This window comes from Rutilus rutilus (genome assembly GCF_951802725.1).
Source record: "Rutilus rutilus genome assembly, chromosome: 10".
In the NCBI taxonomy this organism is placed as follows: Eukaryota; Metazoa; Chordata; class Actinopteri; order Cypriniformes; family Leuciscidae; genus Rutilus; species Rutilus rutilus.
Window position 1 is genome coordinate 26,524,113 of NC_140215.1, and position 27,880 is coordinate 26,551,992.

Genomic DNA, 27,880 nt, shown 5'->3' on the forward strand with positions numbered 1-27,880 from the left:
GCAACTTTACTTGGCCGCTCACTCTAACATTAACCCAGATAAATGTGTGCTATTATTAGGCGCATATACAAGTGTTTGTGCGGAGTTGACTCACAATAACAAAAAAATGTTGTGCCTTTGTAAAATAAAGAAAACATAGAGGATGTGCTTTCCGCCGTCTCAGTCTCCATGAACTGGAGCGCATCACAAAAACGAACCGAAACTCAGCGTATGCTTGCCTTACAGACATGAGAAACATATCTATAGAAGGCTTGAAATGTCTACTTTTAAACAAACCCAATCAAATCTAAAACAAATAAAACTCTCTGCTTATGTAATCTGTATGAAATGTGCATTTCTCTCTAAAGGTGCATCCACTATACTGCGGAGATGGCGAGTCAGCATCGTCAACTTCATCTTTGCAGTCGACACTGACTCAAAAACCCTATAGTTTATTCATAAATAATTCAAAATGTCTCCTTGCTATTTTTTCCAGACACATTCATAATCATTACTTTTGCCAGTTCTTTGCGGCAAGCTATAGTTGTGCGCTTGAGCACGGAATAGGCTATATTACTCCACTGATCTGTTACCATGGACACTAACACTAATCATCACAGCTGTTTGTCTTTTAGTTAATCATCACCGTGTATTTAAGTTCCTCCCTTTGTTCTGTACGTTGTCCGGTACTGTTAGTGTTTACACGCTGTCTCGCATGTTGGCTATCTATCCTGAGTTATTTAAATACACCTTGTATTATATTCTCATCATCTTCGTCGTCTTTGGAAAAGTGTTACAGAATACCGGAACACTAAAATGGATTACTCCGCGAAATTCGCTGCAGTGGCTCAGAAGAGCCATGACCTTTTAATCTTTTTAGAAGAGTTTTGCAGTCTCGCTGTCACCTGCCCTTTTGACGACGAGACCCTGAAGTCAATGTTCTGGATCGAGGCAAATTGCACTATCAAAGTTCCTCTGAAAGTCTTCATCTCCCCCAGCTCCACCTGCCTAAATCTGCTACGGTATTTATTCATGCAGCAGCAAATCCTACATGCTCGCAGCAAGTTATGTTCCATCTTATGTTGATGTTAGTTATGCAAGTTATGTTATATCTATCCATCTGTACATAAGCGGAGGGTGAACCAACTCCGTGGTAAGGCTAGATGCACTTCCTCCTTAACAAATTTAAATAGAATGTCATGAAATAATTTCAAGTTACATGTCTTCTAGCAACAATCTACACATCCCAGCATAAATGCTCCCGATAAATGATTTATTAAAGCGGCTACATTCGCAAGCCACTGTAATTTGAACAGAAATGCAAGCATACACAGGATTTAGAATGATAATAAATTAATAATCAATAACTATTTCCTTTCCTAATGCAGCAAAACAAAAGTTTTATTAAAATTCGGAGTGGATCATATCGCCTAGAAAGTGCGCAGAGAGCACTCCCTTTACAATAACTAAAAAGCTGTCACACTCATTTCATCGCAATGTCACAAAGTTCCGCTATAATCAGTTAAGCTGACTGCACAATTGATCTTTTATTTAGCCTAGATAATTTCTACACTTTTTTTGTTATGAGTTGAGTTATAACGAGAGGATTTTCGAGTGTGCAGAACTCGGCCCTGGGTTTAGAGCCGTGAGTGGATTCTAACTTAAACATGTCTGATTAGCCATTGCGTTCAAGAAATCAACTGATGTGTTTGTGATTGGCTACATTTCTCAATGCTGCAAAACACATTGTAAATAGAAACCATTGATGCTCTCAAGAGCACAAACACCAAATCTGTTTCGCCAATATGCTATTATTACGAAGAAAACTGATCCTAGACCAGCAGTTTCCCTCTAAACGCAAACAGAAGTAGCAGCAGTCAGTGGTAAATTGAGTAAGAAAATTCCATGCTAGTCTCAAGTCAGTAAGCCTAACACATGCGTCTATTCCTCAAGGTTTATACTCTAGATATGGAATATTCACATTGCAGTTTCGTCACCTCTTCAACTTCCCAAACTGTTGCAAATCATGGCTGTAGAAACAGCCACCATCAAAACACTAAACAGAAATTCTGCTACAACAGGTGAACTCAACAGGGTTGCATTCTCCTCAACCCAACAAGTGCTTATGAACAAGAGTCACAGGAATGTGAACCCTTGGGAATTTAGAATCCAGTGAAATATCAGCACAGGAGACACGACTATCTCTTGTTTAGCTGGGAGAATGTGAAGCTCAAAGCAACTGATCAGCATCAATTCATAAATCATTCACATGTGTGAGCTTCAGCTTCTGCTTTCCTACGATCCGTTGTTATTTGATGTTTTTCTGCTCTGCTGTGGGTTGGTTGAGATCTGTTTCTGACCTACTTTTGTTTCCTTATATCTTTCCTCGCCATTTTGTAGTGTTTTCCCCCCCAAGCTGTGCTTTGACTGTAACATTCATATAAAACACTGTTCCATTCCCATCAAGGTTCAAATTTATGGTCATCAGTTTCATAAACACTGTCCTGGGAGGACATTATCTCAGTATGAAAAATACTGAATCTAATTTAGCCAGCCAATTTATTATATAACTATTCATTCATGCACTACTGAAAGAAAGAAGCTGTTGTATTATTAGTTTCAGAGGCGTTGCACTGATACTCTAAATGAGAATTGATGGACAAATGAATTTTGTTTACATGCCGTGTGTGAGATACTGAACACCCCATCAGGTTTTTCCACTGCTAGCCGGGATCGTCTTGCAGTTTCCTTGCAAATTTAGTCTGTGAGAGGAGAAACCATGGAGGGAATCCTCACTGAAGGTAATTTGTACACGTTTGTGACAGAAATACTTGTGACGAGCATGCATTGCATTACTGTCATTCAAGGTCATCAATAAATCTATTGTCTTACATATAAATGCCATTTTAGTGAGTATGTATAGCAAAGATGTATGCCAAGACAGTTCACACAAATTACAATGAATGGGAGAAAGTGCAATGCACAATATGGTGAAATAATTCCTGCATTCTAATAAAAGAGCCAATCACCTATTGGTAAAGTCAATGCGTCACTACAGCTGGAGTAAGAAGCGGTTCCCATAGAAACAATAAGTGTCCTGAGATGTGCACTTGGGACTGCACATGTGCATTGGATTTTACAACCTTAAATATAGCTTTTTAACACTATTCGAGCATTAGAAACAACACTATTTATTGGTGGTTTGTTTGGCCAGTTTTTGGAATTTCAGAATTTGCCCATTCCCCAGCAGACAAGAGTCTTGCAGGCCGGAAATAGCTGCTAGACGTTGAAAATATTATACTTGAAAGGGATTTCAATTATAGTGTGGTAAAAACTGATTCAGTAATTTATTCTTAGGTAAAGTAAAACCCAAAAATACTTCAGAGAGCTTTGTTCCCATATCACACTTTGAACAAAGGCAAAGTTTGAGTTATACTTGTCTCTAAAATAGAGAACATGTTCATACACTTGATGTAGAGACATCTATTTCTTTATGCCAAGTATAGTCTACAAGACTAAAGCTTGTCGCCCTGCGCACAGACTCTGTTTTTGTTATTTTTTTATGTCATGTCTGTGTGCACTTTACACAATTTATCACAGGCTGTGTGTCAGTTACAAGATCATTTTTGAAATAGGTTCTCACACAAACTCAAATGTGAGAACTGATTCGTGACAAATTAGCCCAATTTACACAACACCAATTTCAACTGAAAACTTTTTATGCATTTTGGCCGTTCATTTACACAAAAACAGCGTTTTGGGGGCCTGAAGAATGCAAGCTTTTGAAATCGGGTTTCAAAGTGCAAGTTTTTGAAAAGGATACCATTATCGTTATCGCCAACTACTGGCCTGGCATGCATAATACAGCGTTTTTAGTCGTTTTTGCGCAACCGTGTGAAACAGGGATTGTTTAGACAGTGTGAAACATTTTTCATTTTCAGTGCATCATTGTTGTGTAAACGTACCCTTATATGATCAATCGTAGGCTACGAAATACACATAAATCATTTGTCGACAGATTGATTATTAACTGAGAAATCCAGTTGAGGGCTGATGGAGTCAGACTGACCACTGAACATTGGATCATTTATGAAAAAGGGAAATAAAAACGAATGCTTCTCAATTAGATTTTTTTTCATCGGCCTTCCTCACACAATTTGTCATCACATGTTCTTTCTTCCAAACATTGCTTGCTTGCACTATATTTAGGTCTGATGACAGCAGGACAAAGAGCTGTGATTGATTTCCTGTCTGTGAGTGTAATAAAGCAGACTGTAAGTGTTGATGACACAGTAAGATATCACTCAGATCTGAAACTTTGATGCTGTAGATACTTTTCACTGTCAGACAGCTGAGGTAAGAGGTGAATTTTGGTCAGCATCCTACAGATAGCATCTCAGATGTTGCTAGGTAGCCAGAAAGCAGAATATATGAACGGTTTCACAGTGAAAAAATCATGTATTTAAGCTTAAAAAAAGAAGTTAAAAAGGCTATTGTACGGTGGCCGAGAGAGCTTAATGCGCTGCAGATGAAGCAAAAAACACACCGACCAACTGTCACATTCTGCTTGTACAATATCAACAGATGACGACAACAAGCATAATAATGGAACAATATAACTTAAAACAAGAACCAGAGCAAATACTTTACATTGTATCGACATTTTTATATAGAAACAATACAGAAAACCAAACTATCATTGAACTAGTAACTAGTAGATACTAGTAACACTTCTGTGGATATTCCATATCAAAGCAATCAAAGCGTCTCAAAAAAAAAAACACTGCACTACCGAAGCGCTCTTAAGCGCCCACACCTAGGCGTTTTCAGCTGGCTAAGAGCTGTGTCGGTAAACCTCACTCCCCTGACCTCAAGAGCACAAGCAAATTATGTTAGCGTCCTTGTTAGCGCACCTGCCTCGAATCCCGCTCGGAGCAGGTCTAGTAGGACCGGTTACATCGGTGCCATGACCCGGATGAGGGGTGATTGTAAAGTAGGGCAGCTAGTAAGATTTGTGTGGGTAAACTCCCGTGGCCTCAAAGGGTGCACTAGAGACTGCGGTCTTTAGCGTCCATGTTAGCCGGAGACGCCGGTTCGAATCCCACTTGAAGCATGTCAAATAGGACCGGTTGCTGTGGTTTAAAAGATAAGGACCAAATAAGAGTAAAAAGTGAATTTAGAATTCTTGAATACTTTGAAAAAAGTGAATATGAATAAGACTTTACTGTCCACAACCAGGCCTGTTTAGACAAGGAATAGAAAAAACGGCATCCAAGGTCACTTCTATCCACATTATATCACCCTAATGTAGGACCAGTGAGGGAATGTGACCTTACGTTTACAGAATCAATTTCCTTTATTTCACAAGCACATGTAATTCAGTCTGCTGCTGAGAATGAATGAGTCTGATGATATTCCAGTTGAGAGCGATAGCGACTACTCTAGTCCAGACAGTAATAAGGGGGTGGATAGGTGGTTCCTGGTGAGTCTCTTATCTTTTTTTTACAGATTATGATTAATGTGAGGAAGTACAGGGTCTGTATTAAGACCGAGACCCCCCAAGGTCAGATTCGAGACAATCAGAGAGCGCACCGTAATGAAGGGGGGCAGTCCCATTAACTATTCATTGCTGGAGACTTGGTGGAGAATGCAGGAGCTTAACCTGAGCACCCAGACATTGCTGCAGAGGGGCGTTGTGGTCTATTTGTGTGTGACTGAAAAGACTGGACTAATCAAAAAGGTGGGGTCAGAATGAGGAGTCTATTTTTGTGTTTTTGATGTGTGCGATGATGAGATTAGACCCTGCATGAGGAGTGTAGGGGGTGCTGATTAGTGGCTGGATAAAACACACTGTCTTTGAGTGCCTCAGGGGTTTTACCCCTTAAAGAGTCCGACTTTTGAATGACAACATACAACATACACAACCCACGTGCTGACAGAGGATTGGGGGGGGCGACTACACTACACCTTATGGAGAGGGAGGGTCGGATACGCTCAAGGATACGCTCACAAGCAAGAAAACAGTGTCACGGAACTGCCAAACCAAAACCACGCCGGCCAGTGTTTCCATGGCAACGCCAAACTGATGAATGAATGATATCATGGTGACTGGGAGGTGAGAGAGTGTGAAATTGATTTGGTGGAGCAAAGCGGAGGCGTACACGGGCAGGCACGTTTTTCTCCGTCTCCCTACCTTTTCTCTTCTGTTCACCCTTTCCTCTCGTGCTGGACGGGATTGCCGGTAGGACGCGTTCTTCACTGTTTACTTCACTGTTTTGTATGTCTGTTCATGTGTTGCTCTAAACTCTTCAGCCTTTTTTACATCCTGGAGACACTGAAGGTTGAAGAGTAAATGGGTGCATGAGGAAAGAGGGGTGATTGAGTGCAAGAGAATGAATGTGGTGAGATCAAGCCGGCGGGTCAGGCAGAGTTAGAGGACTGATTTGAAGTGCAGTTGGTTCAGCTCTAAATATACCATGTGTAACGTGAGGGGTGGCGTGTGTGTGTGAGGATGAGATCACTGTGGGGACTTTAGACCGCAAAAAATGCCATTGGACTGTGTTGATGTCATATCGTCATCTAATTGCTCCAAGGTCATGAATAATAATGGAGATGTATTAGTGTATGAATGTTTATTCTTTTATAACTTGCATCTGAGGTACTCCAGGACACTGATTGTAAGAGCTTATTACTTGTGTTTCTAGATGCATGTAAGCTGGTGTATTTGAGCATGTAAACACCATGTGCACATTGTGCGAGCCACCATTTTCCCACACGTTCTCCTTTGCCAGCATATAAAAGGTCTGTCAATGTCATGTGGAGCTGTGGGAGGTGTGTGATGTATGTTTATTATGTCTGCTTTCTCCTTTCTACGCTTCTCCGTTACACGTTAGTACGTCGCGGGAAAAGACACTCTCTCACAGCCATTATAATGTGCTATTCGCGACTGATTGATGACAAGCATCGACCTCTATGACCATAGCAGGAGCTCCAATCAGCAGGGGTTAAAGGTCATGGCTAAGACAATCAAGATGCCTGATCTAGCCAGTCTCCTGATCAATTGTTTTGCACAACACTTTATGAACAAAAGTGTGATGTTTGTTTAGGTGCACTTTGGTTACTTAAGTATGCATCAGACACTATAGGCGTCAGTAACACGAGCAGAACGAATTTCTGTGTAAACTGTTCAGGAAACCATTCATGTGTAAATTGAGTGTTTTATTTTAACATTTCACACACATTTGTTATACTCGTGTTTCACGAACGAGGCTCTGTTTGTGCAAATGTATGTATTATTATTCATAATGTCAGAGTTTGGCAAATGCTCTGCTGCATTTGTTCATCGGTGCTACGGTATGATCAGCGTTTTCGCTTCAGCTTTTCAATTATTCATGCTGCTCATTATGCATGTGGGTTCATTTAGCAGCTTCATTTGAATCTTTACAGCAGCTCTCTGAAGACAGCGGAGTAGGGAAATATGCAGTTCTGGGAGAGCCTTTGTTAGAGTTTTTTTTTTTAACCAAATATTTATATTTTTTATTTTATATTTTTATCCTGAAAATATTTAAGGATCACTAACATAGTGCAGTAAATGTGTGCCTGCAGTTTTTTTTGTTTTCTTTGGTGGCCTTTTTTATGTCAGATTATGGTAGATTAGATATTTATTAACAGTGTGTAACTGGTGACAGGACTGAGTAAGTGACTTTATCATGAGGACAAATTCTCAATAGCCTAAACTGTACAAATGTGGGTCTGTGTAGGATTATGTGTGAACACTGCCACTTTCAGGCTATGAGTGGAAGTGAAATGTTGCTCTTTGACTGTTTTCATCAAGGAAGTCTATATAATACCTAAAGAGAAAGCTGTATGTTAGCATTCCCATTCATCTCTATGGCACTTGCTCAACTGCAAGACTCCCAGAAGTATATGATTTGATTATGTCATCTTTGCTCATGTGGACAGTAGTTCTAGAAATGCGCTAATCTATTAGTTTGTGTTTTGTGTACTGCATAAGAGGACCAAATCCTGAATTGATTGCAAAATTTGAAAGATAAAACCATCTTGTGTGTTCCACAGACAAAAGTTGAGCATTCAATTGTGTATGAATTTAGTTGTTTATGAATATTCGAAGGGTAATCTCAAATTAAATTGTTCTGTTTATTTTGTTACTACATAGACGTAAGTTTTTCAGTTTTAATCCTGAAAGAGCTTGAGGAATTTTAACTTCCTGCTAGTTTTAGTCAGTTAGGTAAATGTCCATGTTTACAATGAATGTTTACTAAGTTTTACATATTCAGCTCACTTTTGTAAAGTTTTCATAGCCAAGTTTTTTTTGTTTGGCACTATTGTGGTCTATTAGCCCCTCCCCATCCGCTATGTAGGGTCCATCTGTGTCCATATCCATCTGTGACTGTTGAGTGTATAAAGACTCCAGTATTTTCTACTTTGCTATAAAATGGTGTAGAATAGTGTAAAGAGTCACCTTTTATATAATTTGCTGCGTCCCAATTCTCATACCATTCATCCTAAATAGTAATCAAACTTAAAAGTGCAGATCCATGCACACTCTAATTCACCACAAACCATTTGCTTTTTGTAAGGAGAATTCATTTTAACTACAACTACAAACACACACACACACACACACACACACACACACACACACACACACACACAATTGTTAATAAACTAGAAACATGGCACTGATGGCAGATGTGTGAGACCAACGGTTCAGTAGAGAGGTTTAGATAAAGGGGTTTGAGTGATTAATAATCAGTTTCTAACCTGATATAAAATATTCAATTCAGCTGTAACAACATTGTAAACTTTTTTTAAGATACATTTGGCCATTAACTTTTAAATGCATCATTATGCAAAAACATGAGGAGAGTTCTCAACATAAAAGACCCACAACTGTCAGATCAATGTGCTTGATCTTGTCTCACCAATCCAGTATGGTAGGAAGAATTGTAGCATAAATTAAACGAACTGAAATGTGTAGAGTGCGTATGAGGATGTTAACTGGGATGAGATGATTGATAGGCCAGTTTTCAGTGACAGAATGCACGTAACACGTTTTTACTCGTGTCTGACCTCGACTGACTGAACAAAAGAAATGAAATGGAGAGTTGCATGTCCAAGAAGGCGGAGCCACAGAGCCACACCTACCTATAATCGCCATGGACAAATGGTTGTTTGAAGGCATTTACCAACTACAGTAAACTTTTCCGGAATGTGCGCTTTGGCAAGTTGTTTCAAACTCCCAAAACAAACTCCAAAGGAATTCCGCTTTGGTTTGATTTCAAAATGAAGTCACACTTCGAAATGATGCCTTTAATCTCAAATTAACTATGTCCCAGTACCAGTGCTTGCTTTCACACTTATACTACATAATGCCATGCTGCTGTACCAAGACAGTTTGTTGCTTAGCAACATGATGATTTTGTTTACAACACCATTGGAGTGAGCAAGCGAATTAATGTTTGTGTGTCTGTGGATCATCTGGTGCGCAAGGCTGTGGTCATATCCCTCTTGTCTCGCTCTCTGTTCCCGTCTCTGGGAAGATATTCCCCTCCACCACAAGAGTGTCTTCTGAGAGATTTGTCTATTCCCATCTGTTTTTCCCCGAGCTGGAAAATGCAAGTGTGTGCATGAGTGACCTACTGCCTCATGGGAACGAAAAAACAGCACTGCATTTGGGTGCTGCTCCAGCTTTAAGCTCTAATGTAGGTCTGGACAGCATGTTGGACATCCTGGCACGAGTCCTGGTATTAGTCATTTAGAATCCCATCCAGTCAGGGTCAGACTCCTCCCCTCATCCTTGTCGTGCTCTAGTTTTCCGTTAGGCTCTGTTGTCAAACAGTTGTGGCTTGAGGGACAGGTGGAAGTTTGAGAATGTTGAATGACTTCAGAAAGGGAGCAGCTGTCAAACTGGCTTCATAGCATAACTGGAGTAGTCTCAACAGAGTAGAAGGGACCCTGCGCGAGGAAAGAACAGAAGAAAGAAGACAAGAGAAACGGTGAGAGAGGCTAGGTCAGCCAGTGTGATGCTTACAGTACGACTGACAGATGATGGGGAGGGTAAGATGAGGACATGGGACTATACCTTTGACCTTCTTTCTTTCTTTTTAAATGAGCATTGAGGGTATATGTTTTAGCTCTCTCTCTCTCTCCATCTTTCCCTTGGCAGTGGCAGTTAATGGGCCAAATTAATCATGGATCTTTCAAGGCTTGTCTCCCTGCAGCTTGTGTTTGTGAGTGAGAGAGATGGAGAGAGAGAGATAAAATAAATATGCACGATTATACTGACTACAACTAAGGAGGACACAAATTTGTTTTACAACAAATAATGTAACACTGCAGAAAAAAACTGTAAACCGTGGCTGTCAGGCGAAAACCTTGTATCCTTTTTTTCTTAAATTATTACTATTGATCACCCTTTACGTCTGTCTGTGGGTTTTTCATATATATCTAACCAATGAAAAATATCCTCAAACTGTCGGTATTAATCATAACTCCACCTCACCTCTATTGTGAGTGAAGTGCTACATGCAGTTTGGACCGTTTCTGCTTGTTTGCAATGCAATGGTAAATAAATAACTGGTTCTTTGAATAACTACAGCGTTTTCCATGTCTCCATTTCACTTCCATGAGAATGATGTCCAGATCTTTTAATGTGCAGCATAATTTACCATTGCTTGGCGAAATTGTTTGGGGAAATCCAATCATTTCAATAGGAATCAGTGCGATTGGGAGTTTCGCGTGAGGAAGGAAAAGTTCCACTCAGATTTCACATTTGGTTCAATCTGGTCACATGAATTTGGCGCGCTGACCAACAGAAAGCTGCAAGGTTTAAAAGTGACCTAAGTGTGAGAGGTGCTTCATGCATTACTACACTATATCGACAATAAATACATTTCTCTAATGTGACTGCATTTTTAGATTAGAAAATACTAATATAACATCCATAAAATGTATGAATTGATCAATTTTCCCACTATGTAAACACATTGACCTGTGTTCTGCCAACTTATTGAAGTGCGCATATGATAGACCTATGGGACAGGAAAGCATCCTTACTGCAGATTTAAGCTCATCCAGACAGAGCAAGCGTTCCGAGGAAACATATCCAAACTCCGACTCTTTCTTGACCCAATAACTTATAAAAATTTGTTCTCATCTCATGCAGCCGAAGTAAAAGTGGTTCAGTCCAAATGTAAAAGCATAAATTTGGAATACTCTTCGGTTTTTAATCACAACCGACATAACATATGGAATACTTGGAGTCAGATACACAAATTATCACATTTTGACCTCACTACCGGGAAATAACCTGATTTATTAATAAAGTCTTGTAAATGCGGTTTACTTGCATTGCAGAGTTATTAGTTTGCATTTAAACCGGGATTACATGTTATTTCAAAAAGCTGATGTTTGGGAGTCATAAGCGTATTGGTGTTTTACATGCTCATAGTGGAATGGTTTAATTCACCCTAAAAAAATTTAGTTGGATATTGTATCCACTATATTTAGCCATGATGGGGCATGTATAACTGAAATGATTAGTCCTTTTAACTTGCAGACAGTCATACTCAATCTATCTTTTATCTCTTAATCCTTTATCACTTTTCACTCTGTCACTGTCAGTTTCTTTCTCATTCTGTAGCTCCATTGCTGTTCTGTCAGGAATTGCCCCTGTCTTTCCTAAGAACAGCTGACTGTGGTTGTAGATGTGACAGAAGGGCGGTTCAGATTCTGCTCTTTGGGTGCAGTGAGAGTGTGAGTACTGCTCAATTAAACATTCAGAGGCAGCTCTAGCCGTACTGACTCCAGGCTTGCTGCCTTCACTGCATGGAATACAAAGTCGTCTTAATTGGTACCACAGATGATCCTCTTGTGACATTGCCTTTAGAAAAAGTTTTTGGCTTCACTACTTATATAAATGTGATGGTGTGTCTTAGTTTAGTTGAGATAACAGTGTTAAGATTAACAGTGCTAAGTAGAGGCTAATTACTCAAAGTCAGCCAAAGTGACAGTGACTGACTCCACTTGGTGCTGCTGAATATTGAGCTGCTTTTTTGAAGGATTAGGGAAAAAAAACAACATTTAATACTGCTTTATACTGAGATTAGGATAGATATAGGGGTATTGCGAAGGGAATGCACCAGATTTCAGGTATTAGTGTGAGTGTGTGTGTGAGAGAGAGAGGATTAACCTGTCTGAAATCTGTATTCTGGGCTATAAGGGTGAAATCATTTTCTGGATTTGTCAGGTTAGATGTTTCAGATCTTTGATAGATATTCAAAGTTGTAGCACTTTGTAGCAAATTAACTAGACAAGCATGACTAGATATATTCTGCTTTGTTTTTGAGTTACTGTGCATCTGTGAAATATTCAGTTCTTATTGATTTTGGACAGACAGAAATTCCGATCACAAAGTAATTATGGGAACACTTTATTTCGATGGTCCACTTTAGACATTCTACTAAGCAAATTTGCAACTACATGTCAACTAACTCTAGAGTATTCGTAGTCTGCTTAATATCTACTTTATTTTGATGTTCCCCCAACAGACATTTTACTGACTATAAGTAACTTTGCAACTACATGTCAACTTATTCTACTTACCCCGAACCCTAATACCTAACCCTAACAAAACAGTCTACAACTCTAACGAGTTTTAGTTGACATGTTACGTATAGTCAGTAGAATGTCTAAAGTGGACCATCGAAATAAAGTGTAACTGTAATCGTTCTCTTTTTTTGTGTGTTCTATGTTGAATCATCACCCCACCCCAAAATGGTACTAAGATTGGTCATTGACAGTATGGGTGGTTCTTGGTCATTGGATCAGATTTTATGCCATAAATCAAATGGCATTTTGTGTTAGACTAAAAGCTCACTGACCTTGTTTTTCACTATTGTATCTCCCTTTCTCTTTACTCTCTTTATTTCATCTCTCCAATCACAAACATCAAATACACTGCATCAGACTGACCTCTATTGACTCTCTCAGTCTCAGTCGCGACATTGCTTCATCACATTTCTCAAAATGGGCATTGAACCAGTCAAGCTCATTTGAAGACTCAGCCGTTTAATTCAATAAGAGTGAGTTGGATCATTGAAGTGGGACAGAGTAAACAGTCATGGTTCACATTAGCACAACATTCATTCCTGACTCTTAACACTTGCCTTAATGCACAGAAGATTTGACCTGCTCTGGGCGGGTGATTAAGAATTAAATGAATGGATTTTGAAATCTGTAGGTTCAAACTGGAAAAAGAGAGTCTCCCAAGATGTTGAGTAAAGTCTTGTGCATGTATACGGTATATGCATTTTCCCAATTATTTTTTTCTTGTTTTAAACCCTTGTTTGTAGCCCTAGGATGATGGTCACATTTCTGACTGTTTATGAGATCCAACACAAAAGTTTTAAATCCCTTATGATCGCGTCACCTGAGATAAATGTTAAAACCATAAGTAAATGTGCCTATGTGTGGATATTAAACTGTATCCAAATACATCAGTGGTGTTAAGACATCACAGTAGAGATAACAATGGAAATTGAGAGCAAACCACATATTCAGGGATGAAGGAGCAAGTAAGAAGACAGAAAGACAGATAGAGGGCTTAAGGAGATAGAGCGATAAAAGGAAGAGATAAGGGCATTAATCCACAGCTTAATGGACCACTAGATTATAAGTCTGCTGTACTGTTTGTGTGACCTGTAGCTCTACGATCTCTAATAAAACGTCTTTGAAGATTTCATATACAATTTTTTTAATCATCTTCGCATGTGAATTAAGTGTTGCGCTTGACAGATAAACCGTGCATTTCACTACACAGTTTACTGAGGGTAACATTTTAGGAGATTTTCATTTGCCAGTTTACTGGTTGGGAAAATTAACCCTTAAATTATGCTAATAGAATTCAGCAGTGAAATTTGGGGGAAAAGAAATATTTAGTAGTGTAAATACAACACAGGGGCTGAATAATTAATGCCATGTAGAGATTGCATCACATGTTTAATTCATTCCTTAAACCCTGGCCCTTCCAGAGGCGCTTTCCCTCCCCAGGCCATGAATGCTGCCGTAATTGAAAGTGCTGGTTCAATATGGCTGAACTGATTCATTAGTGTTTGTGAGATCCTTGTCACAAGCTGTTTTAATTAGTGAAAAGTGCTTCCTCAGGGTCTCATCAACAGCTTTTACAGCTGTGGTGTGTGAATATAAAAGCAAGATAGCGAGGTAAGATACACATGCGATTATTAATAGGCATTAAGAAATACTGCTTGGAAATGCCACACTGTTTAAATGAACACTTGACAGGTGTTACAAAGGTTTTGCCTGAGCTCTCAAAAACCCAGACCAGTAAAGTAAAGCCCTGTGTTTATTGTCACAAACACACACACACAAAAAAAAAAACATGTTAAATTATTTATAGGAATACTACTGCCTCCTTGTGACAGATGCTTGATACAATTTATCATGGTGTGTTTTTATTACAGGATGCAGAGGCTTAAAGATAGGGTAGGCAATTTTCGGAGAGGCAAGCAATATTAAGCTAGCTTTGAAAGCATAAGATCCCACCCTCCATTCAGAGCGTCCTTCAAAACACATGAACGCCCAAAGCATCATAAGACGAGAGACGCGCGCTAAATTACCTCATGTCTCAAAGCACATAACAATACAATAATAATTAACAAAAAACAACTTAAAGAGCGCTGACCTGTACCACCTGACTGCTGCAGATTCATTTTGACGTTGATAGTGTTGACATTGAAACACATAAATTCGAGTCACGAACTGCCCCAAGTATAACGTCATGGGTTTCCATCTCTTCCAAATAACAGTAGTTATGGCGTGAACGCAGCATAAGCTTGTTGTTTTGGTTCAGGAGGAACTGTAAAAGGTGGCTTCTTTTTCGGTTGCGTTGCTCGGTGACTGACGTCTGTGACTGTCTAACTCTGCATAGCATAAAACACACTGATGACATGTGATGTCTGTGCGAGCAGGTGCGCGGAGTTATGGAAATACTTACGTTGACAGGCAGGTAGGACATTATATCATTGCATTTGGACTGAATTCAATTATTGGATGAACATTTTATGGTCCTACGCCATCCACAGACGATATATACATATAAATACATCTGGACCACTTGACTTAGTGATTGCTATCAGGATGTGAAGAGACTGTCAACTAGCATAACAAAAACATTTCTGGAACAAATCACCTACCCTGCCTTTAATTGAATAATGTAAGTAAAGGTTGATTGGCTGACAACACATTCAATTGATACACATTTAAGCAAAAAAAAATTTTTTCCACATATCTAACAATATAAGTTAATATTCAGTCAAATTTAAAAGGTACCTTACAATCATCTGGGGCCGTATTCACAAAGCATTTTATCTTACCACTAGGAGTACTCCTAAATCGCACTAAAAGATTTTAGCTAGGAGTTTTCTCTTAAAAGTTATTCACAACGCCTTTCAGGCCTACTCTTAGTAAAGAAAAATTACAACTCCTAAACTAAGAGTGAGTCTTCGTTGCTATGGATGACGTCATTACTCATGCACGAACTTGACTGAAGTGACCACCTTGATTGGCTGATGATTGTAACGCGGGAATGATTCCAAACACCTCCCCTACGATGATGAGTGACAGGTCTGAGAATGCGTGCGCTGCACAAGTAGTGCGAAGGACGAAGATGATGAATAACTGAATAAATAGCCTAAATGAATAAAGAGTAAGGAAAAACAAATAGCCTAGTAGCCTAATGAAACATATGGATTGATGCAATATCTTTGCAACATTATTGAATTAATCTGTCACTATATGCCTCTGCCTACGTTTGCAAAGAGAAGAACATTTTAATTTGATTCACAATGAAACATTACAATTAGCTTACATGCAATGAGTAGCCTAGTTTTGCTTGTTGTTGGTGGCGTTATTGCATCCCTAGTTATGCCTACAATGCAAAATTGTTCCCTCGCGATTGGAAGCTCCTGTAGCCGCCGCATACTCATTTCAAAACATCGCAACGTGAAATGCCACAAAAAGCGGTTTGTGAATAGGTCTTAGTGAGTTAAGAGTCCTCTCGACTTCTTTTAAGCTGTCCCAGGCTTAGGTGCTACTTTTAGGGCTAAAATGCTTCGTGAATTACTCTTAGTCAAAAAAATTAGGAGTCCTAAAGTTACGAGTGACACGCCCATTATTTTTAGGAGTTGCTCCTAAATTCGCCAGTTAGGAGCTACTTTTAGCCTTAACATTCTTTGTGAATACGGCCCCTGATCTTTTATGTGAGCTTGGAACACAATTCAAAACACTACAAGCTTGTAGACTTTATGATTATTTTTTCTTCATTGTGAAAAACTATATCAGAATGAAGGTTTAGCAGATTATCCAAGATGCTCTTTGCCATTTTTTATTGTTCTTTTAACTAATTTAGACAATAGTTCATATTAATTGTGCTCTATATTCCAAGTCTTCTGAATACATATTGTTCTTACTCGATTACCTTGCCTTTAACTTGTTCAAATAATGATGCAAGCACACTTACCACACAACTATATATTCAGTCAATAATTACTTTGGTGTGTTCTTCACACAACGCTATGACATGCTGTTAGAAGAATAGTATTTGTGTCCGTGTGCTGAAGAAGCTTATTGGAGTTGAGTGGAAATGTTACTCATCCGTTCACCAAGAAACAGACACATGATGAATATGTACTGCCATCCAGATATGTATTGCTATAGTTGATCCAAATACATTTATTGAGCTATATGTGATACCTGGAGAAAAGTCAGGTGTGATTCTGACATTCACAAGTGAGTCTTGAGGTGGTTGTGAACCAATTGATAATATTGATCAGCAAATGACCTTATCTGCCTGATCGTAGACTGTAAGTGTGTATGCACAATTAGTTGAAACTAACCCAAAATTTAAAATTAGATCAACAAAAAGAATATACAATAATAAAATAAAATAAAATAACTGGTTTGGAACAACTTATAAAAATGAAAAAAATTTGGGTCAAGGATTCCTATAACTGTAAAGCTAAAATCAGTTTAGACTTTGCCCTTTTGCTCAGTTTTGAAGTTAGGTATAGTGACTTGCAGTACACAGCTGCGCTCTCAAAGGTTTTGATGTTGTGGTGGCATGTCCTTCATACTCATGATCAGTGTTTGGTTTATTACTGTAGTGGCTTCTTTACCCAGAGACTGACAGCTGTTGATAAGACGTATTTTTCCATCTTAGTCCTGACAGCTCAATACCTACCCTGAGACTCATACCTCATATCATCTTCTGGAAATAGGGTAATTTCTCTCTCTCATATGCTTTCTTTCTCTATCTCTGTTCCTCCCTCTCTGTCTTGACATTTACTTCAAATGACACTCTTCTCTCCAATCCTTTATTGGTCTGACAGAGGAGACCGGTCTCCCTCCCTTTCTCTCATCTGCAACTTGAAGGTCTGACATTTCTCATAACACAGATGGAGGAAAACATCACATCTCATTTCTCCGTTGTGACTCACTGGCATAGACAGTTCTCTTCTGTGACCTTTGACCAAGGTGAACTCAAGTGCACTGACTGGCAGAGACATGTCGGGATTCCTAGTGCATCTTTTGTCATCTGTGAATTACATTGTTTTTTGTGAAAAAAAAATAAAAGGAACAAATTTAACAATGCATGCATTGCAAAGCTCATGAATTTACTTACCCATCTTGTTTCATAGGTGTTCATACTCCTTTGAAAATCTGTGGGACGTTTCAATTTTTCTTTTTTTTTTCTTTTTTAAATAAGAGAGATCATTTTACAAAAATTATCCTGTTCAAAAGGAGTCATACACAACAATAATAAAAACTACAGTCATTGTTGCTTGAGTTAGTAACACACAAGTAAGTGGGAAAATGTTTGAATTAAGTTATTTTGTCTTGTGGGGTTGTGTGGGCCCTTCTCAAAATTCACTGCTCTCTAACTGCTGGGTGAATTCTGGCTGGTGGAAGAGGATGGGGTGAAGGGTCTTTTGTCCCCTCAAGTGATGTATAATCTCTATTGCTCATCCATGAAATGTGACCTTCTCGGAGATCACATCCAAAGGGAATATGTCTTACCACTCTTCGTTTTTCAGTCATTTTCAATCTTATGTTCTTCTTCCTTTTTAGTAACTCTCTATTGTTTGCTCAGACTTCCATCCATCCATCCATCCTCAAAAACCACCCAATCCATGAAAAAAAAAAAAAAAGAAAAAAAAAAAGAGAGGAATAGCCTAAATAGTTTTAGAATAAATAAAAATGCCAAAAAGTATCAATACAAATATTTTAATAAAAAATACTTTTTACCCAATATTTGTATTTTTAATGCATATCATCCGCATTAGCTTAGCAAAATGCTTAAATTCGACTAATTCTATACATTTTATTTGTATAAAATTCTAATCTCACTTTCTTTAAGGAGTGTTATTTGTATGACAGAAAGTGTTGCTCCCTATAGAGCATTCCAAATCAGTCAATGAGGATCCATTTCAGTTAGGATACTATAACAGTCAGCAAAGCAACTCACTATTTTGTATCGCATTGAATAATAATAAAAAAAATCGACATGATTTTATTAAATTTTTTGGACATTAACACTTTCCACTCCTTTTAAGTCTCTCACACATGTTTCTGTCAAAGTCATCTCTGTCGCCTGTGTCTCTAGTCACAAAGTGAATATATAAAAATAAAAAGCTGCATTAAATATTCCTCCAGTCCATTCCTCGGCCCACTCGTTCATCTTTTTTGCCTTCATATCTCTATCTGTCATCCACCCTTCCATCTGTCTTTCCCCCATACCGCTTCTTTTCCATTCCTTCTGCTCAAGGGCGCTGGGTTGCGCATCTGCTGCGAATGATAGCAGCAAGAAAGACGCATCCTTTCAAATAAGTCCCTCTCACCAAAATAATTATTTATTAAGTTTTTTTATTTAGTGATGTGGTCATAGTGATAGAACTGCTTCCACACAAACAACCATGACTCTTTAGAGCATATGTGTATGGTCCATGAGAATGAGTTAAATATCTCTTGTGAATTAAAGTGATTTGGGTTTATGTTCCTTGGAATCATTTAAAACTCCTCCAGATAGAACATTGTTACAATATCCATCTATGGCTATAAAATCCCATTTTACTGCACATGAATCCCGGCACATCGAGCAGATGCAGGAAGAAGAGGGTTAAATCTCTGACCTGGATACACATGACAGGCTTTATTTTGGTCTTTATTTCTTTTGCTTTCACGGTTGTTTTTTTCCTCTAAAGTGGAGTTTATGTGTGGGTTTGTGTGGAGGTGTTTGGCAGGAAGACAAAGATATGCATACATTCATGTTCAGTCATACCCACATACACTCCAACACACAGTGAACCAGATTCACTGATCAAAACGGTGATGGAAATGCAATGTAATCAGTCTGATGCGCTTTACACAACCTCACGTTCACACGTCACATGAAATTTGCAGACTTTGCATGTTTGTAATTTCCTGGCCCTGTGCATGCATGAAGGTGTTAACCCAGAGCAGAGGGGAGAGGAAGCTTGTCCGAGGTAATTTGTCGCCAGTTAAACACTATTGCTGAGCAGTTAAGCTGTCAGGACTCGCACCCGTCAACACTGAGAGCAAGCAATGAGATACAACAAAATATGCCCTTTATCATAAATGACACTGCATTCTAGGGGGTTTTGTTCCTTCATTCTGTCTGTGCTGTTTATTTAAATTGTCGGTTTATGCGCAATATATGTTTCAGACAGAAGTCACATATAGTAGGGGAAAAACATATGTGAGTCAAGTTGTATGTCTGAATTCATAGTATTCATAAAACAGTATGTGAAAAATACCCGGATGACCTATTATTTCCGATGAGATTCTGAAGTGTGCATCCAATGGACACTTTAATACCCCATGAGGACATGGGAGAGGATTTGTGAATGGCAGTGAAGCGACGGAACTGGCCACATGACAGTGACACATTTATAACAAATACATATAACATATTTTTTTGAACGGTCATGAAGTTTTAAATCAAACGTAACTATTATTCAGTATGCAATTTCGGATGCAGCGCTAATCAGTTGCTAATTGTTGCTAATCAGTGACAAGAGTCAGTAAATGACATTTACAGCTCATTGGCTCAAAAAAACAAAACAAAACAAAAACCTGCCTGTAAAACTGAATGCTCATGATTTCAAAACTAAGGCTATGATCACATTAGTGCTCAATTCCGATTTATTGCTCAAATCCCAGATATTTTTTTTTTTTTTTGTATCTGCATTCACATTGTTGTTTTATTTGTGGCCAATGTCAGATTCCAGTGCGAACAGATCATGGTCATATGGAAGTAAACACGAAGAACATTAAAGTAAGTGATTACGCATTTATTTATAGTGATGATCTGCCGCGGAAGCCAGCAAATTTATGCGCAGGTAATATAAAAAACAAAGACGAAGATGCGAAAAAAAGAGTTTTTAAACATTTCTGATACGAGCCCTCGTGTTTTGCTTGTATATAGTGCAGTCATTATAATACTGTTCAGACTGTGGTCGCATTACAAAACATTTGGCTTGTACCGGATTTAGTACCACATACAGTATGGAGGTGGCAAAAATTGGAATTGAAAAGATCAGGGACCATGCAACATGCAACTTTTGTATGCAACTAGTAAAGCTGCAACTAGTATGACCAACCAGCAGTTAGATAGTGGTAATCAGTCTTCCTTTTCGGTGTCAAATTAGCTCAATCTCTGTTTTTATGTATCTGACTTTATTAAGTTATTAACAGCCTTAAATAAAAATAAATAAAAAAAATCGGATTTGGTCACATTTAGCTGCAGTCTCAACGTAGCCTAATACTTCCACAGCATATTGTCATTAGCCACTTTCACACATACAGTCTTTAATGGTAAATTACCAGTAAGAGATCATGTATGTGAACAGGACCTTTTCAAAAATACTGGCAAATTGGTTCCGGCAGTTTACCAGTAAGGGAAGATGTAACATTACCAGTAAATTACCGGTAATGTGCTCTGTGTGACCGCGGAATGAAGATTATGAGCACGTATGAAGTCAGAACGCGCTGACATAAGAAGGGCCCTATTTTAATGATCTAAGCGCATGGTCTAAAGAACAGGGCGCAAGTTCACTTAGGGCGTGTCCGAATCCACTTTTGCTAGTTTAACGATGGGAAAAATGGTCTAAAGGGGTTGTCCCTATTCTCTTAATGAGCAATGGGTGTGTTTTGGGATTTACATGCCTTAAAGCAATCAGAGTCTCATCTCCTATTCCCTTTAAATGCCAGTTGCGCTTGCGTCATGGCAAATTCGCTATTTACATGACGGAATTTGATAGTGGAAAGACCGAAGCCGTCTACAGAACGGAACTGCTCGTGCGCGAGGTAAAAGTGCGCAAGCAGATCATCTACTTGTCAAACATGTACACAATAATAATCTTTTACATTGTAATCCTTTTATTTTAAATATTTGCCATGTTTGTGTGCTGATGTGCATCCCTGTGTGTTTAATAAGCAGTGTATGCGCGTTGTGGACCCGCCTATAGGCGCACATTACTAACGCGCTCTTTTAAATAACAAAAAAAAATTATATTGCGCCACTGACTTTAGACCAGGTTTCAATTGGTCAATGGCGCAGTCTATTTCTGTTGCCTCAAAATAGCAACGTGCCAAAAATGCACTACAACACACCTCGTTTTCAGACCAGCACGCCCATGGGCGCACAAATGGGCGCAAATGCATTTGCTATTTAAACAATGTGGCGCAGGACGTGAAAATGATAACTGCGTCGGACTGAAACTAGCAAAAAACACTTGCATCGCGCTTGGCGCTGCATTGCGCCGGGTGTAAGATAGGGCCCGAAGTCTGCTTTTGGCCAATCATAAAGTTCTTATGGAGATGACGTGATTACTCAGCGCTGTTTACAGTAGTCTAAGCTTTTTGATAGTTTAATAGTAAATATGCGCAAGATGATCTTTGACCGTTACGCTATGTCTCGCAGCTTTTTCAACGTTGCAATCGGGACCCAGCCTTCTTTGCAATTCATCAGTTTTGCGGCTCTGCAGTTGGATACTATTATCTGCGTCTTGTGTTTTTAAGAGCAAAAACGCATTCTGTTTGCTCATCCCCCCATCACTGTTGCTTGTGTAAACAGCATGTGTATTTACCAGTAAAGTTATTCTGGCAATTTTATGGTAATTTATCAGGATTGCTGTGTGAAAGTGGCTATTGAGATGAGAGGAACTAACAGATAAGTAAAGACACAAATTGGTGTTTGTAGCCTATTCTTCATTATGTTAACTTTTTACTTTATATGGTAACATAAGAGCTGGTCTTAAACATGCTTTATTGAAATATGTTTGGTTCTATTTTCCCGCGTCGTATCTGTCGCTCCCAGCACACAGTGTCTGATAGCCGCACTGCAGTAACTTACCTCAGCCTCTCTCTCCCTCAGTCTGAACCCAAATTTCATCCTGCTCCCCTCCCCTCTTCCCTCTCTCCTTCCCCAAACATCCTACCTCCTCTCATCACTCTCTCTTCCATTCCTCACCATCCGTCTCTTTACCCCTCTCTCTGAAGCGAGAGCGCGCGCGTTTCTGTGTGCGAGGGGTGTGCGTGCAGCGGTGGGCGGGGTTAAGGACGCGTCAATCAGCGGCGCTACAATAGCACGTGTGGCGGTCATGGTCATAGAGCGGCTCGGTTGAGTCGATGCGACTGCAGGAGAGAGAGCGAACGGTTACCGTCACCTTATCCACCGCTCCTCCTTCACTACAACCACTAACGCCTTTGCAACCCGATCGCCCTTTAATAATGCACGGGGAGGTAAAGCGAATTTCAGAGACCGGGCTCTGAATGATGTATAGCGCCGGTTACTACAGCACCGCACCGGAGAGCACGAACCTGTAGCTGTGTGATCTGCGGAGAAAAATGTCACACTATCATTTCATCAAATGCTGTAAGTAACGAGCCGCGAGAGAGGCGTCTTTCCTTGCCTGTATATATGCCAATGATGTCATTTCGTCAATGATGTCATTTGTCAATGATGTCATTTTGTGCGTTTGCTAGAGTGATTGAGAGGCAGGAGGAATTGTGTGTGATTTAGGGTGTGTATCTGATGCAGGTCAAATTCATGGGTGCTTAATGCATGTGTTTAACACACCACATGCATGCATCCATCCATCCATCCATCCATCCATCCATCCATCCATCCATCCTGTGCAGTGAGGCTGGATGATGAGATGTCATCATGATGATGGGTTGGCTTTGGTGACTTTTTGTGCATGTGTGTATGTGTGAAGTTGCAGGAGGATGCTGCAGCAATGTAAAAGTTGAACGGTGTGTGTAGGGACCTCCTACGGGAGTCTGCCTGCTTTCAGACAGACAGCTGGTGGGTGACAGTCTGACAGCCTCTGCAGGATCCCTCTCTCGTGTGTATCTTTGTATTTGTGGTGATGTGTGTGTGTGTGTGTGTGTGGTCGTGAACATGAGAGTGTCAGGTAGGATAAGGGAGCGAGGGAAGGGATGTTTTAGACCCAAACGGATGTTGCAGTGGTGGCTGGGAGGATGGAGATGCTGATGTGGGAGAAGGTGGTAATCAGGAAGCGTTTGTGTTGCCAGCTGCAGATGAAAGGCAGTTGTTAAACTCGTCCCTTTGCCACCCCTCTCTTTTCATCTTTATTCAGATAGTCTAATTCTCCTTCATCTCCATTGCTTGTTTTCCCCTCTGTATGTTTTGCTCATTTGAACACACACCCACACACCACCGCTGTTGCTTTTAGTGGATTATATTATGCTCTTGCTCTGTTTAATTATAATTTTTTTGTTTGAGTACAAAAAAAAAAAAAAGATGTTGCATAACCTACATAAAATGTTGTTTGTCAACCTCAGGAGGTCAAAGTCAAACTAATATTTATGAGCGATTTTTATTTCCAGCTCATTTCATATGACATTTTCAACCCTGTTACCAATATTAACAATAGCATAGACTCTAAATCTAAGTAACCGGTAGATCTATCCAAAACTGAGCGGTGGCTGCTTGCTTGAATCAAATATTGGTTTTCAGTTTTTGGTACAGTTATATTTCCCATAAATTAAAGACAAATGTTTGTTTGATTTTTATTTTTATTTTTTTACTTAAATTGGGTAACAAGGTTGAATGGTTGAGCTGGATGAATTAGCAACACTAAAATTTGTGTACAAATGGGAAATTGAATAAGACTATGTTGTCATGTTGTAAAAAATATCCAAATGATCTATGTTACTTATGTTAATTTTAAAGAGATAGTTCACCCAAAAATGAAAATTCTGTCATCATTTACTCAGACAGTTGATGGACCCCATTGACTTCCATAGTATTATTTTTTTTTCCTACTATGGAAGTCAATGGGGTCCATCAACTGTTTGGTTACAGACATTTTTCAAAATAACTTCTTTTGTGTTCAGCAGAAAAAAGAAATTCTTACAAGTTTGAAACAACTTGAGGGTGAGTAAATGATGACAGAATTTTCATTTTTGGGTGAACTATCCCTTTAAGAATTGTTGTTATTATCTTGTAATGGGAGGGGAATCGTGCGATAACCCGGTTTAGCACAAAATGATAAAGTTAATAGTTAAGTTATTTACTACAGTGACCTGATAATTAGTTAATGTATTGTCAAATTGTCTTTTGTTGGACACCGTTAAGAAGGTGGGACAGTTCAAAATCTTAATTTAAAGACCCACTGAAGTGCCTTGAAACACGCAACACTATTCAATGTGTTGATGTAACTTCCACTGAAACAGGAAGACAAGGTGGGACATATTGAACAGCTCCTCCCCTTTTTAAAAATAGCAAATAGCATTTCATTTATATCACAGCCCGGTCAGAGCCATTGAGCTTTTTAAAGCCGCAGTTTCCTCCTAATCTCTAACGGTTTCTCCTCCACATCGCTTTAAAATATATAGCATTCTCTGCAGAATTCAAATGGATCCGATACGTTTTGTGGTCTGCGCCAACTCGCGCTTATGATCCGCTCTGTGCTTTTGTGTCTCTGGACCGGAGCAGGCTGTGCTATCGCTGTGGCAGTTTGCGCGACACTATAAAACCAGACTTCATTCACCCCAATGGAAAGTATACACCGTCTGAATCGTTCCCTCTCCTATATAGTGCACTACGTGCCATTTACCATGTCGAAAATAGTAAATGTGTGGACAATTGACAAATTTTAGCCGCAGCTTTAGCGTCTATTTATAAATATAGGTGGCGGGATGCTTCAGATTCTAGAGAGCATCATTGATGCATATTGGCGGAAGTGAGACTGACAGATTGTAAGTTTTGAATGATTATGCATTCTAAATGTGAGTTTTGTTATTGGTTTGGAGCAACTACCTTATAGATAACAGGAAGAGTAACATTCATTCTAAGGCCAAAAAACTTCAATTTTGACTTGATGGGGACTTTAAGGTGGGTGGTGGGGGTACAGACATTTGACGTCTTTGAACTAGCTACTTTTCATGTTCGTTTTTTATAGGTATCGGTTGATCAGACAAGTGATGCACTGAAATTTCAGCAACCAAAAAAAGAAAAAGCTCATTGCCGAAGACCTTTACTTCGGCTTGTTTATCAGCTGTGAACACGACACCCTGAACAGCATACCAAGTTCAACTACCCACATTTTATAAACAATTATTTATTTATTTTTGTGGCTAAATTAAAAACCTTTTCAGGGTTTCAGTAAAAAAAAAAACATTCAGTGCATCTATCCAAGTTCTCACAATGGAAAAAGTTAGATTTGTACCTCTAATACTTGAATACATTAAAGTGTGCTGTATGCATGGAAAGTACCTTGTGCTATCACTACACCTCCCTTTCTTCCCCTCACCTTTACTCTTTCTTCCTGTGTGTTTGAGCAGAGATGGCCAGTGCCAGAGGCAAACCGTGAGAGGATGCGCAAGGTCGCACACTCCGGTGCAAAGCCAGCAGAACACTGTGCGTCTGTGTGTGTGTGTGCGTGTGTGTACCTGTAGAGTGTGATTGTGTTTATGCGTGCCACTAGTGCTCTTCTCAGAGCCCCCTCAAGGTTTGATATGTAGTAGAGGAGACAAGTGCATGCTTACTGAAGTCTTTCACATTCAGGTTTGTCTGATTCCATCTGTCTTGTGAGGTGGGAAAAGGAAGGGATTTCTAGAGTCCGTGCATTAGGGATGAAACCGTTACCAATTTAACGATAAACCACAATAAATTCCAGGCACTTAGTATTACCCTTCCATATTTTAATTCTTGTAAAGATTCTTTCAGCTCTAAGGGCGTTTTCACACCTGACTCGTTTGGAGCGTTTGTTTTGGAACCTGGTGCCTTTTGTCTCCCTTAGTTCGGTTGGTTTAGGCATATGTGAACACAGCAGTCACGCTCGGATCCGCACCAAAACAATCGCTCCGAGATCGCCTGAACGAGGTGGTCTCGGCCTGATTGAAAACGAACTCTGGAGCGGTTCGGTTGAGGTGAGAAAGCAACCCGACCCAATGGACTAACAAACCAACAGACCAAGTGGTATCATAATTCATAATGGTAAATGTGTTATGTTATGTTATGCAGCAGTTTCTGATTCTGAGTGTTCTGACTAGTTAAGCTAATAGTTGTTGCTGTGGTATTGGTAAATGGAAAGCAAAGTTACTTTTTTAAATGTAATGGTCTGAAGAATTATCCAATCTGTGACTCAAAAAACGTAATATCATCCGGACCGTGAGTTTTGTGATCTGTTGCACCACTATTATTTAATATTATTATGTTTATGCAAAGAAAATCTGCATAGTGCTGCTAATTTTATGTTGTTTGCTGGTTTTCGACATAGGTGAAATTATTCCAGTGCATTTTAACAATAATATTGATAACCATAATGATTTTAGTCCCTATATGAAAATTTCCTAGCATTTCATGTCTACAGTGCATCCTCTGTGTTCAAGAAACTGAGTATGTTTATGTGGAGTGGCAAAGAGAGTGTGCACTCTGTCTAATTTATGCTTTCTTATTCCCATGCCTCTTATATTAACAGAAGCTCGTAAGATATTCCAGTGTAAATCAATACCTGACAGCCTAGAAGCAGAGACACAGAAGCTACCCAGAACAAGGAGGAAACCTCACACATCTCCCTCTTTATACCACCATTCCTGTCATTCATTGCCTCCCCATGACTCATTCAATCACATGAGTGACATATTGCAATCTGTCAGAGGTGTCACCAACTCAGCCAACACCCATGATGCACTGCTTGTGTTTGAATATCAATACTGTACAAAAAAGGCTCCATTTGACAGCAGTTGTAAATAGGTTTATGCCACAAGTTTTGTGTATACTGTATAAAATCAACAGTTTAAAATGACTTGGGGGAGGCAGTACACACTAAACATGTTTTTGCATTCCATCGTGCTGATTTTCCACGTAGACGTGCATGTGTAACCGTTGCACACTAGCACGTGCGTCTTTTTTAGCGTCTAGTTCATGACACTGCGTTCTCAAGTTAAACTTTTCAAAAATATGTCTTCTGACCTTGCACCTTGCATTCACAAAAAACATTCCATGTGAAAGGCCTGAATTTGACATGGGCTAAATGGTAAAGGCAGAGCATCTCTGGAACGGCAAGTCTTGTGGGGTGTTCCTGGTATGCAGTGGGTAGTACCTACCAAAGGTAGTGCTAGGAAGGACAGCGGTGAACAGGTGTTAGGGTCATGGGCATCCAAGGCTCAGTGATGCATGTGGGAAGTGAAGGCTAGCCCCATCTGGTCAGATCACACAGAAGAGCTACTGTAAATTGCTGAAAAACGTAATGCTACCCATGATAGAAAGGTGCCACAGTGCATCGGAGTTTGCTGTGTAGCCGCAGAC

The 27,880-nt window shown here is 39.4% G+C and overlaps 1 protein-coding gene across 5 annotated transcripts in view; it reads left to right on the forward strand.

The window, feature by feature from the left end:
- The window catches only part of myo16 (myosin XVI), a 227,586-nt gene that overhangs the window by 12,704 nt on the left and 187,002 nt on the right, over positions 1–27,880 (forward strand). For 4 of the 5 annotated variants that reach the window (XM_084421065.1, XM_084421066.1, XM_084421068.1 and 1 more), the window contains exon 1: positions 22,709–22,975. The exons of the other annotated variant lie outside the window; for it this stretch is intronic. In XM_084421065.1, coding sequence (XP_084277191.1) covers positions 22,948–22,975 — 28 coding nt within the window. In that variant the 5' untranslated portion in view covers positions 22,709–22,947. Of the gene's footprint in view, positions 1–22,708; positions 22,976–27,880 lie in introns of those variants that run through there. 5 annotated transcript variants of the gene reach the window in all.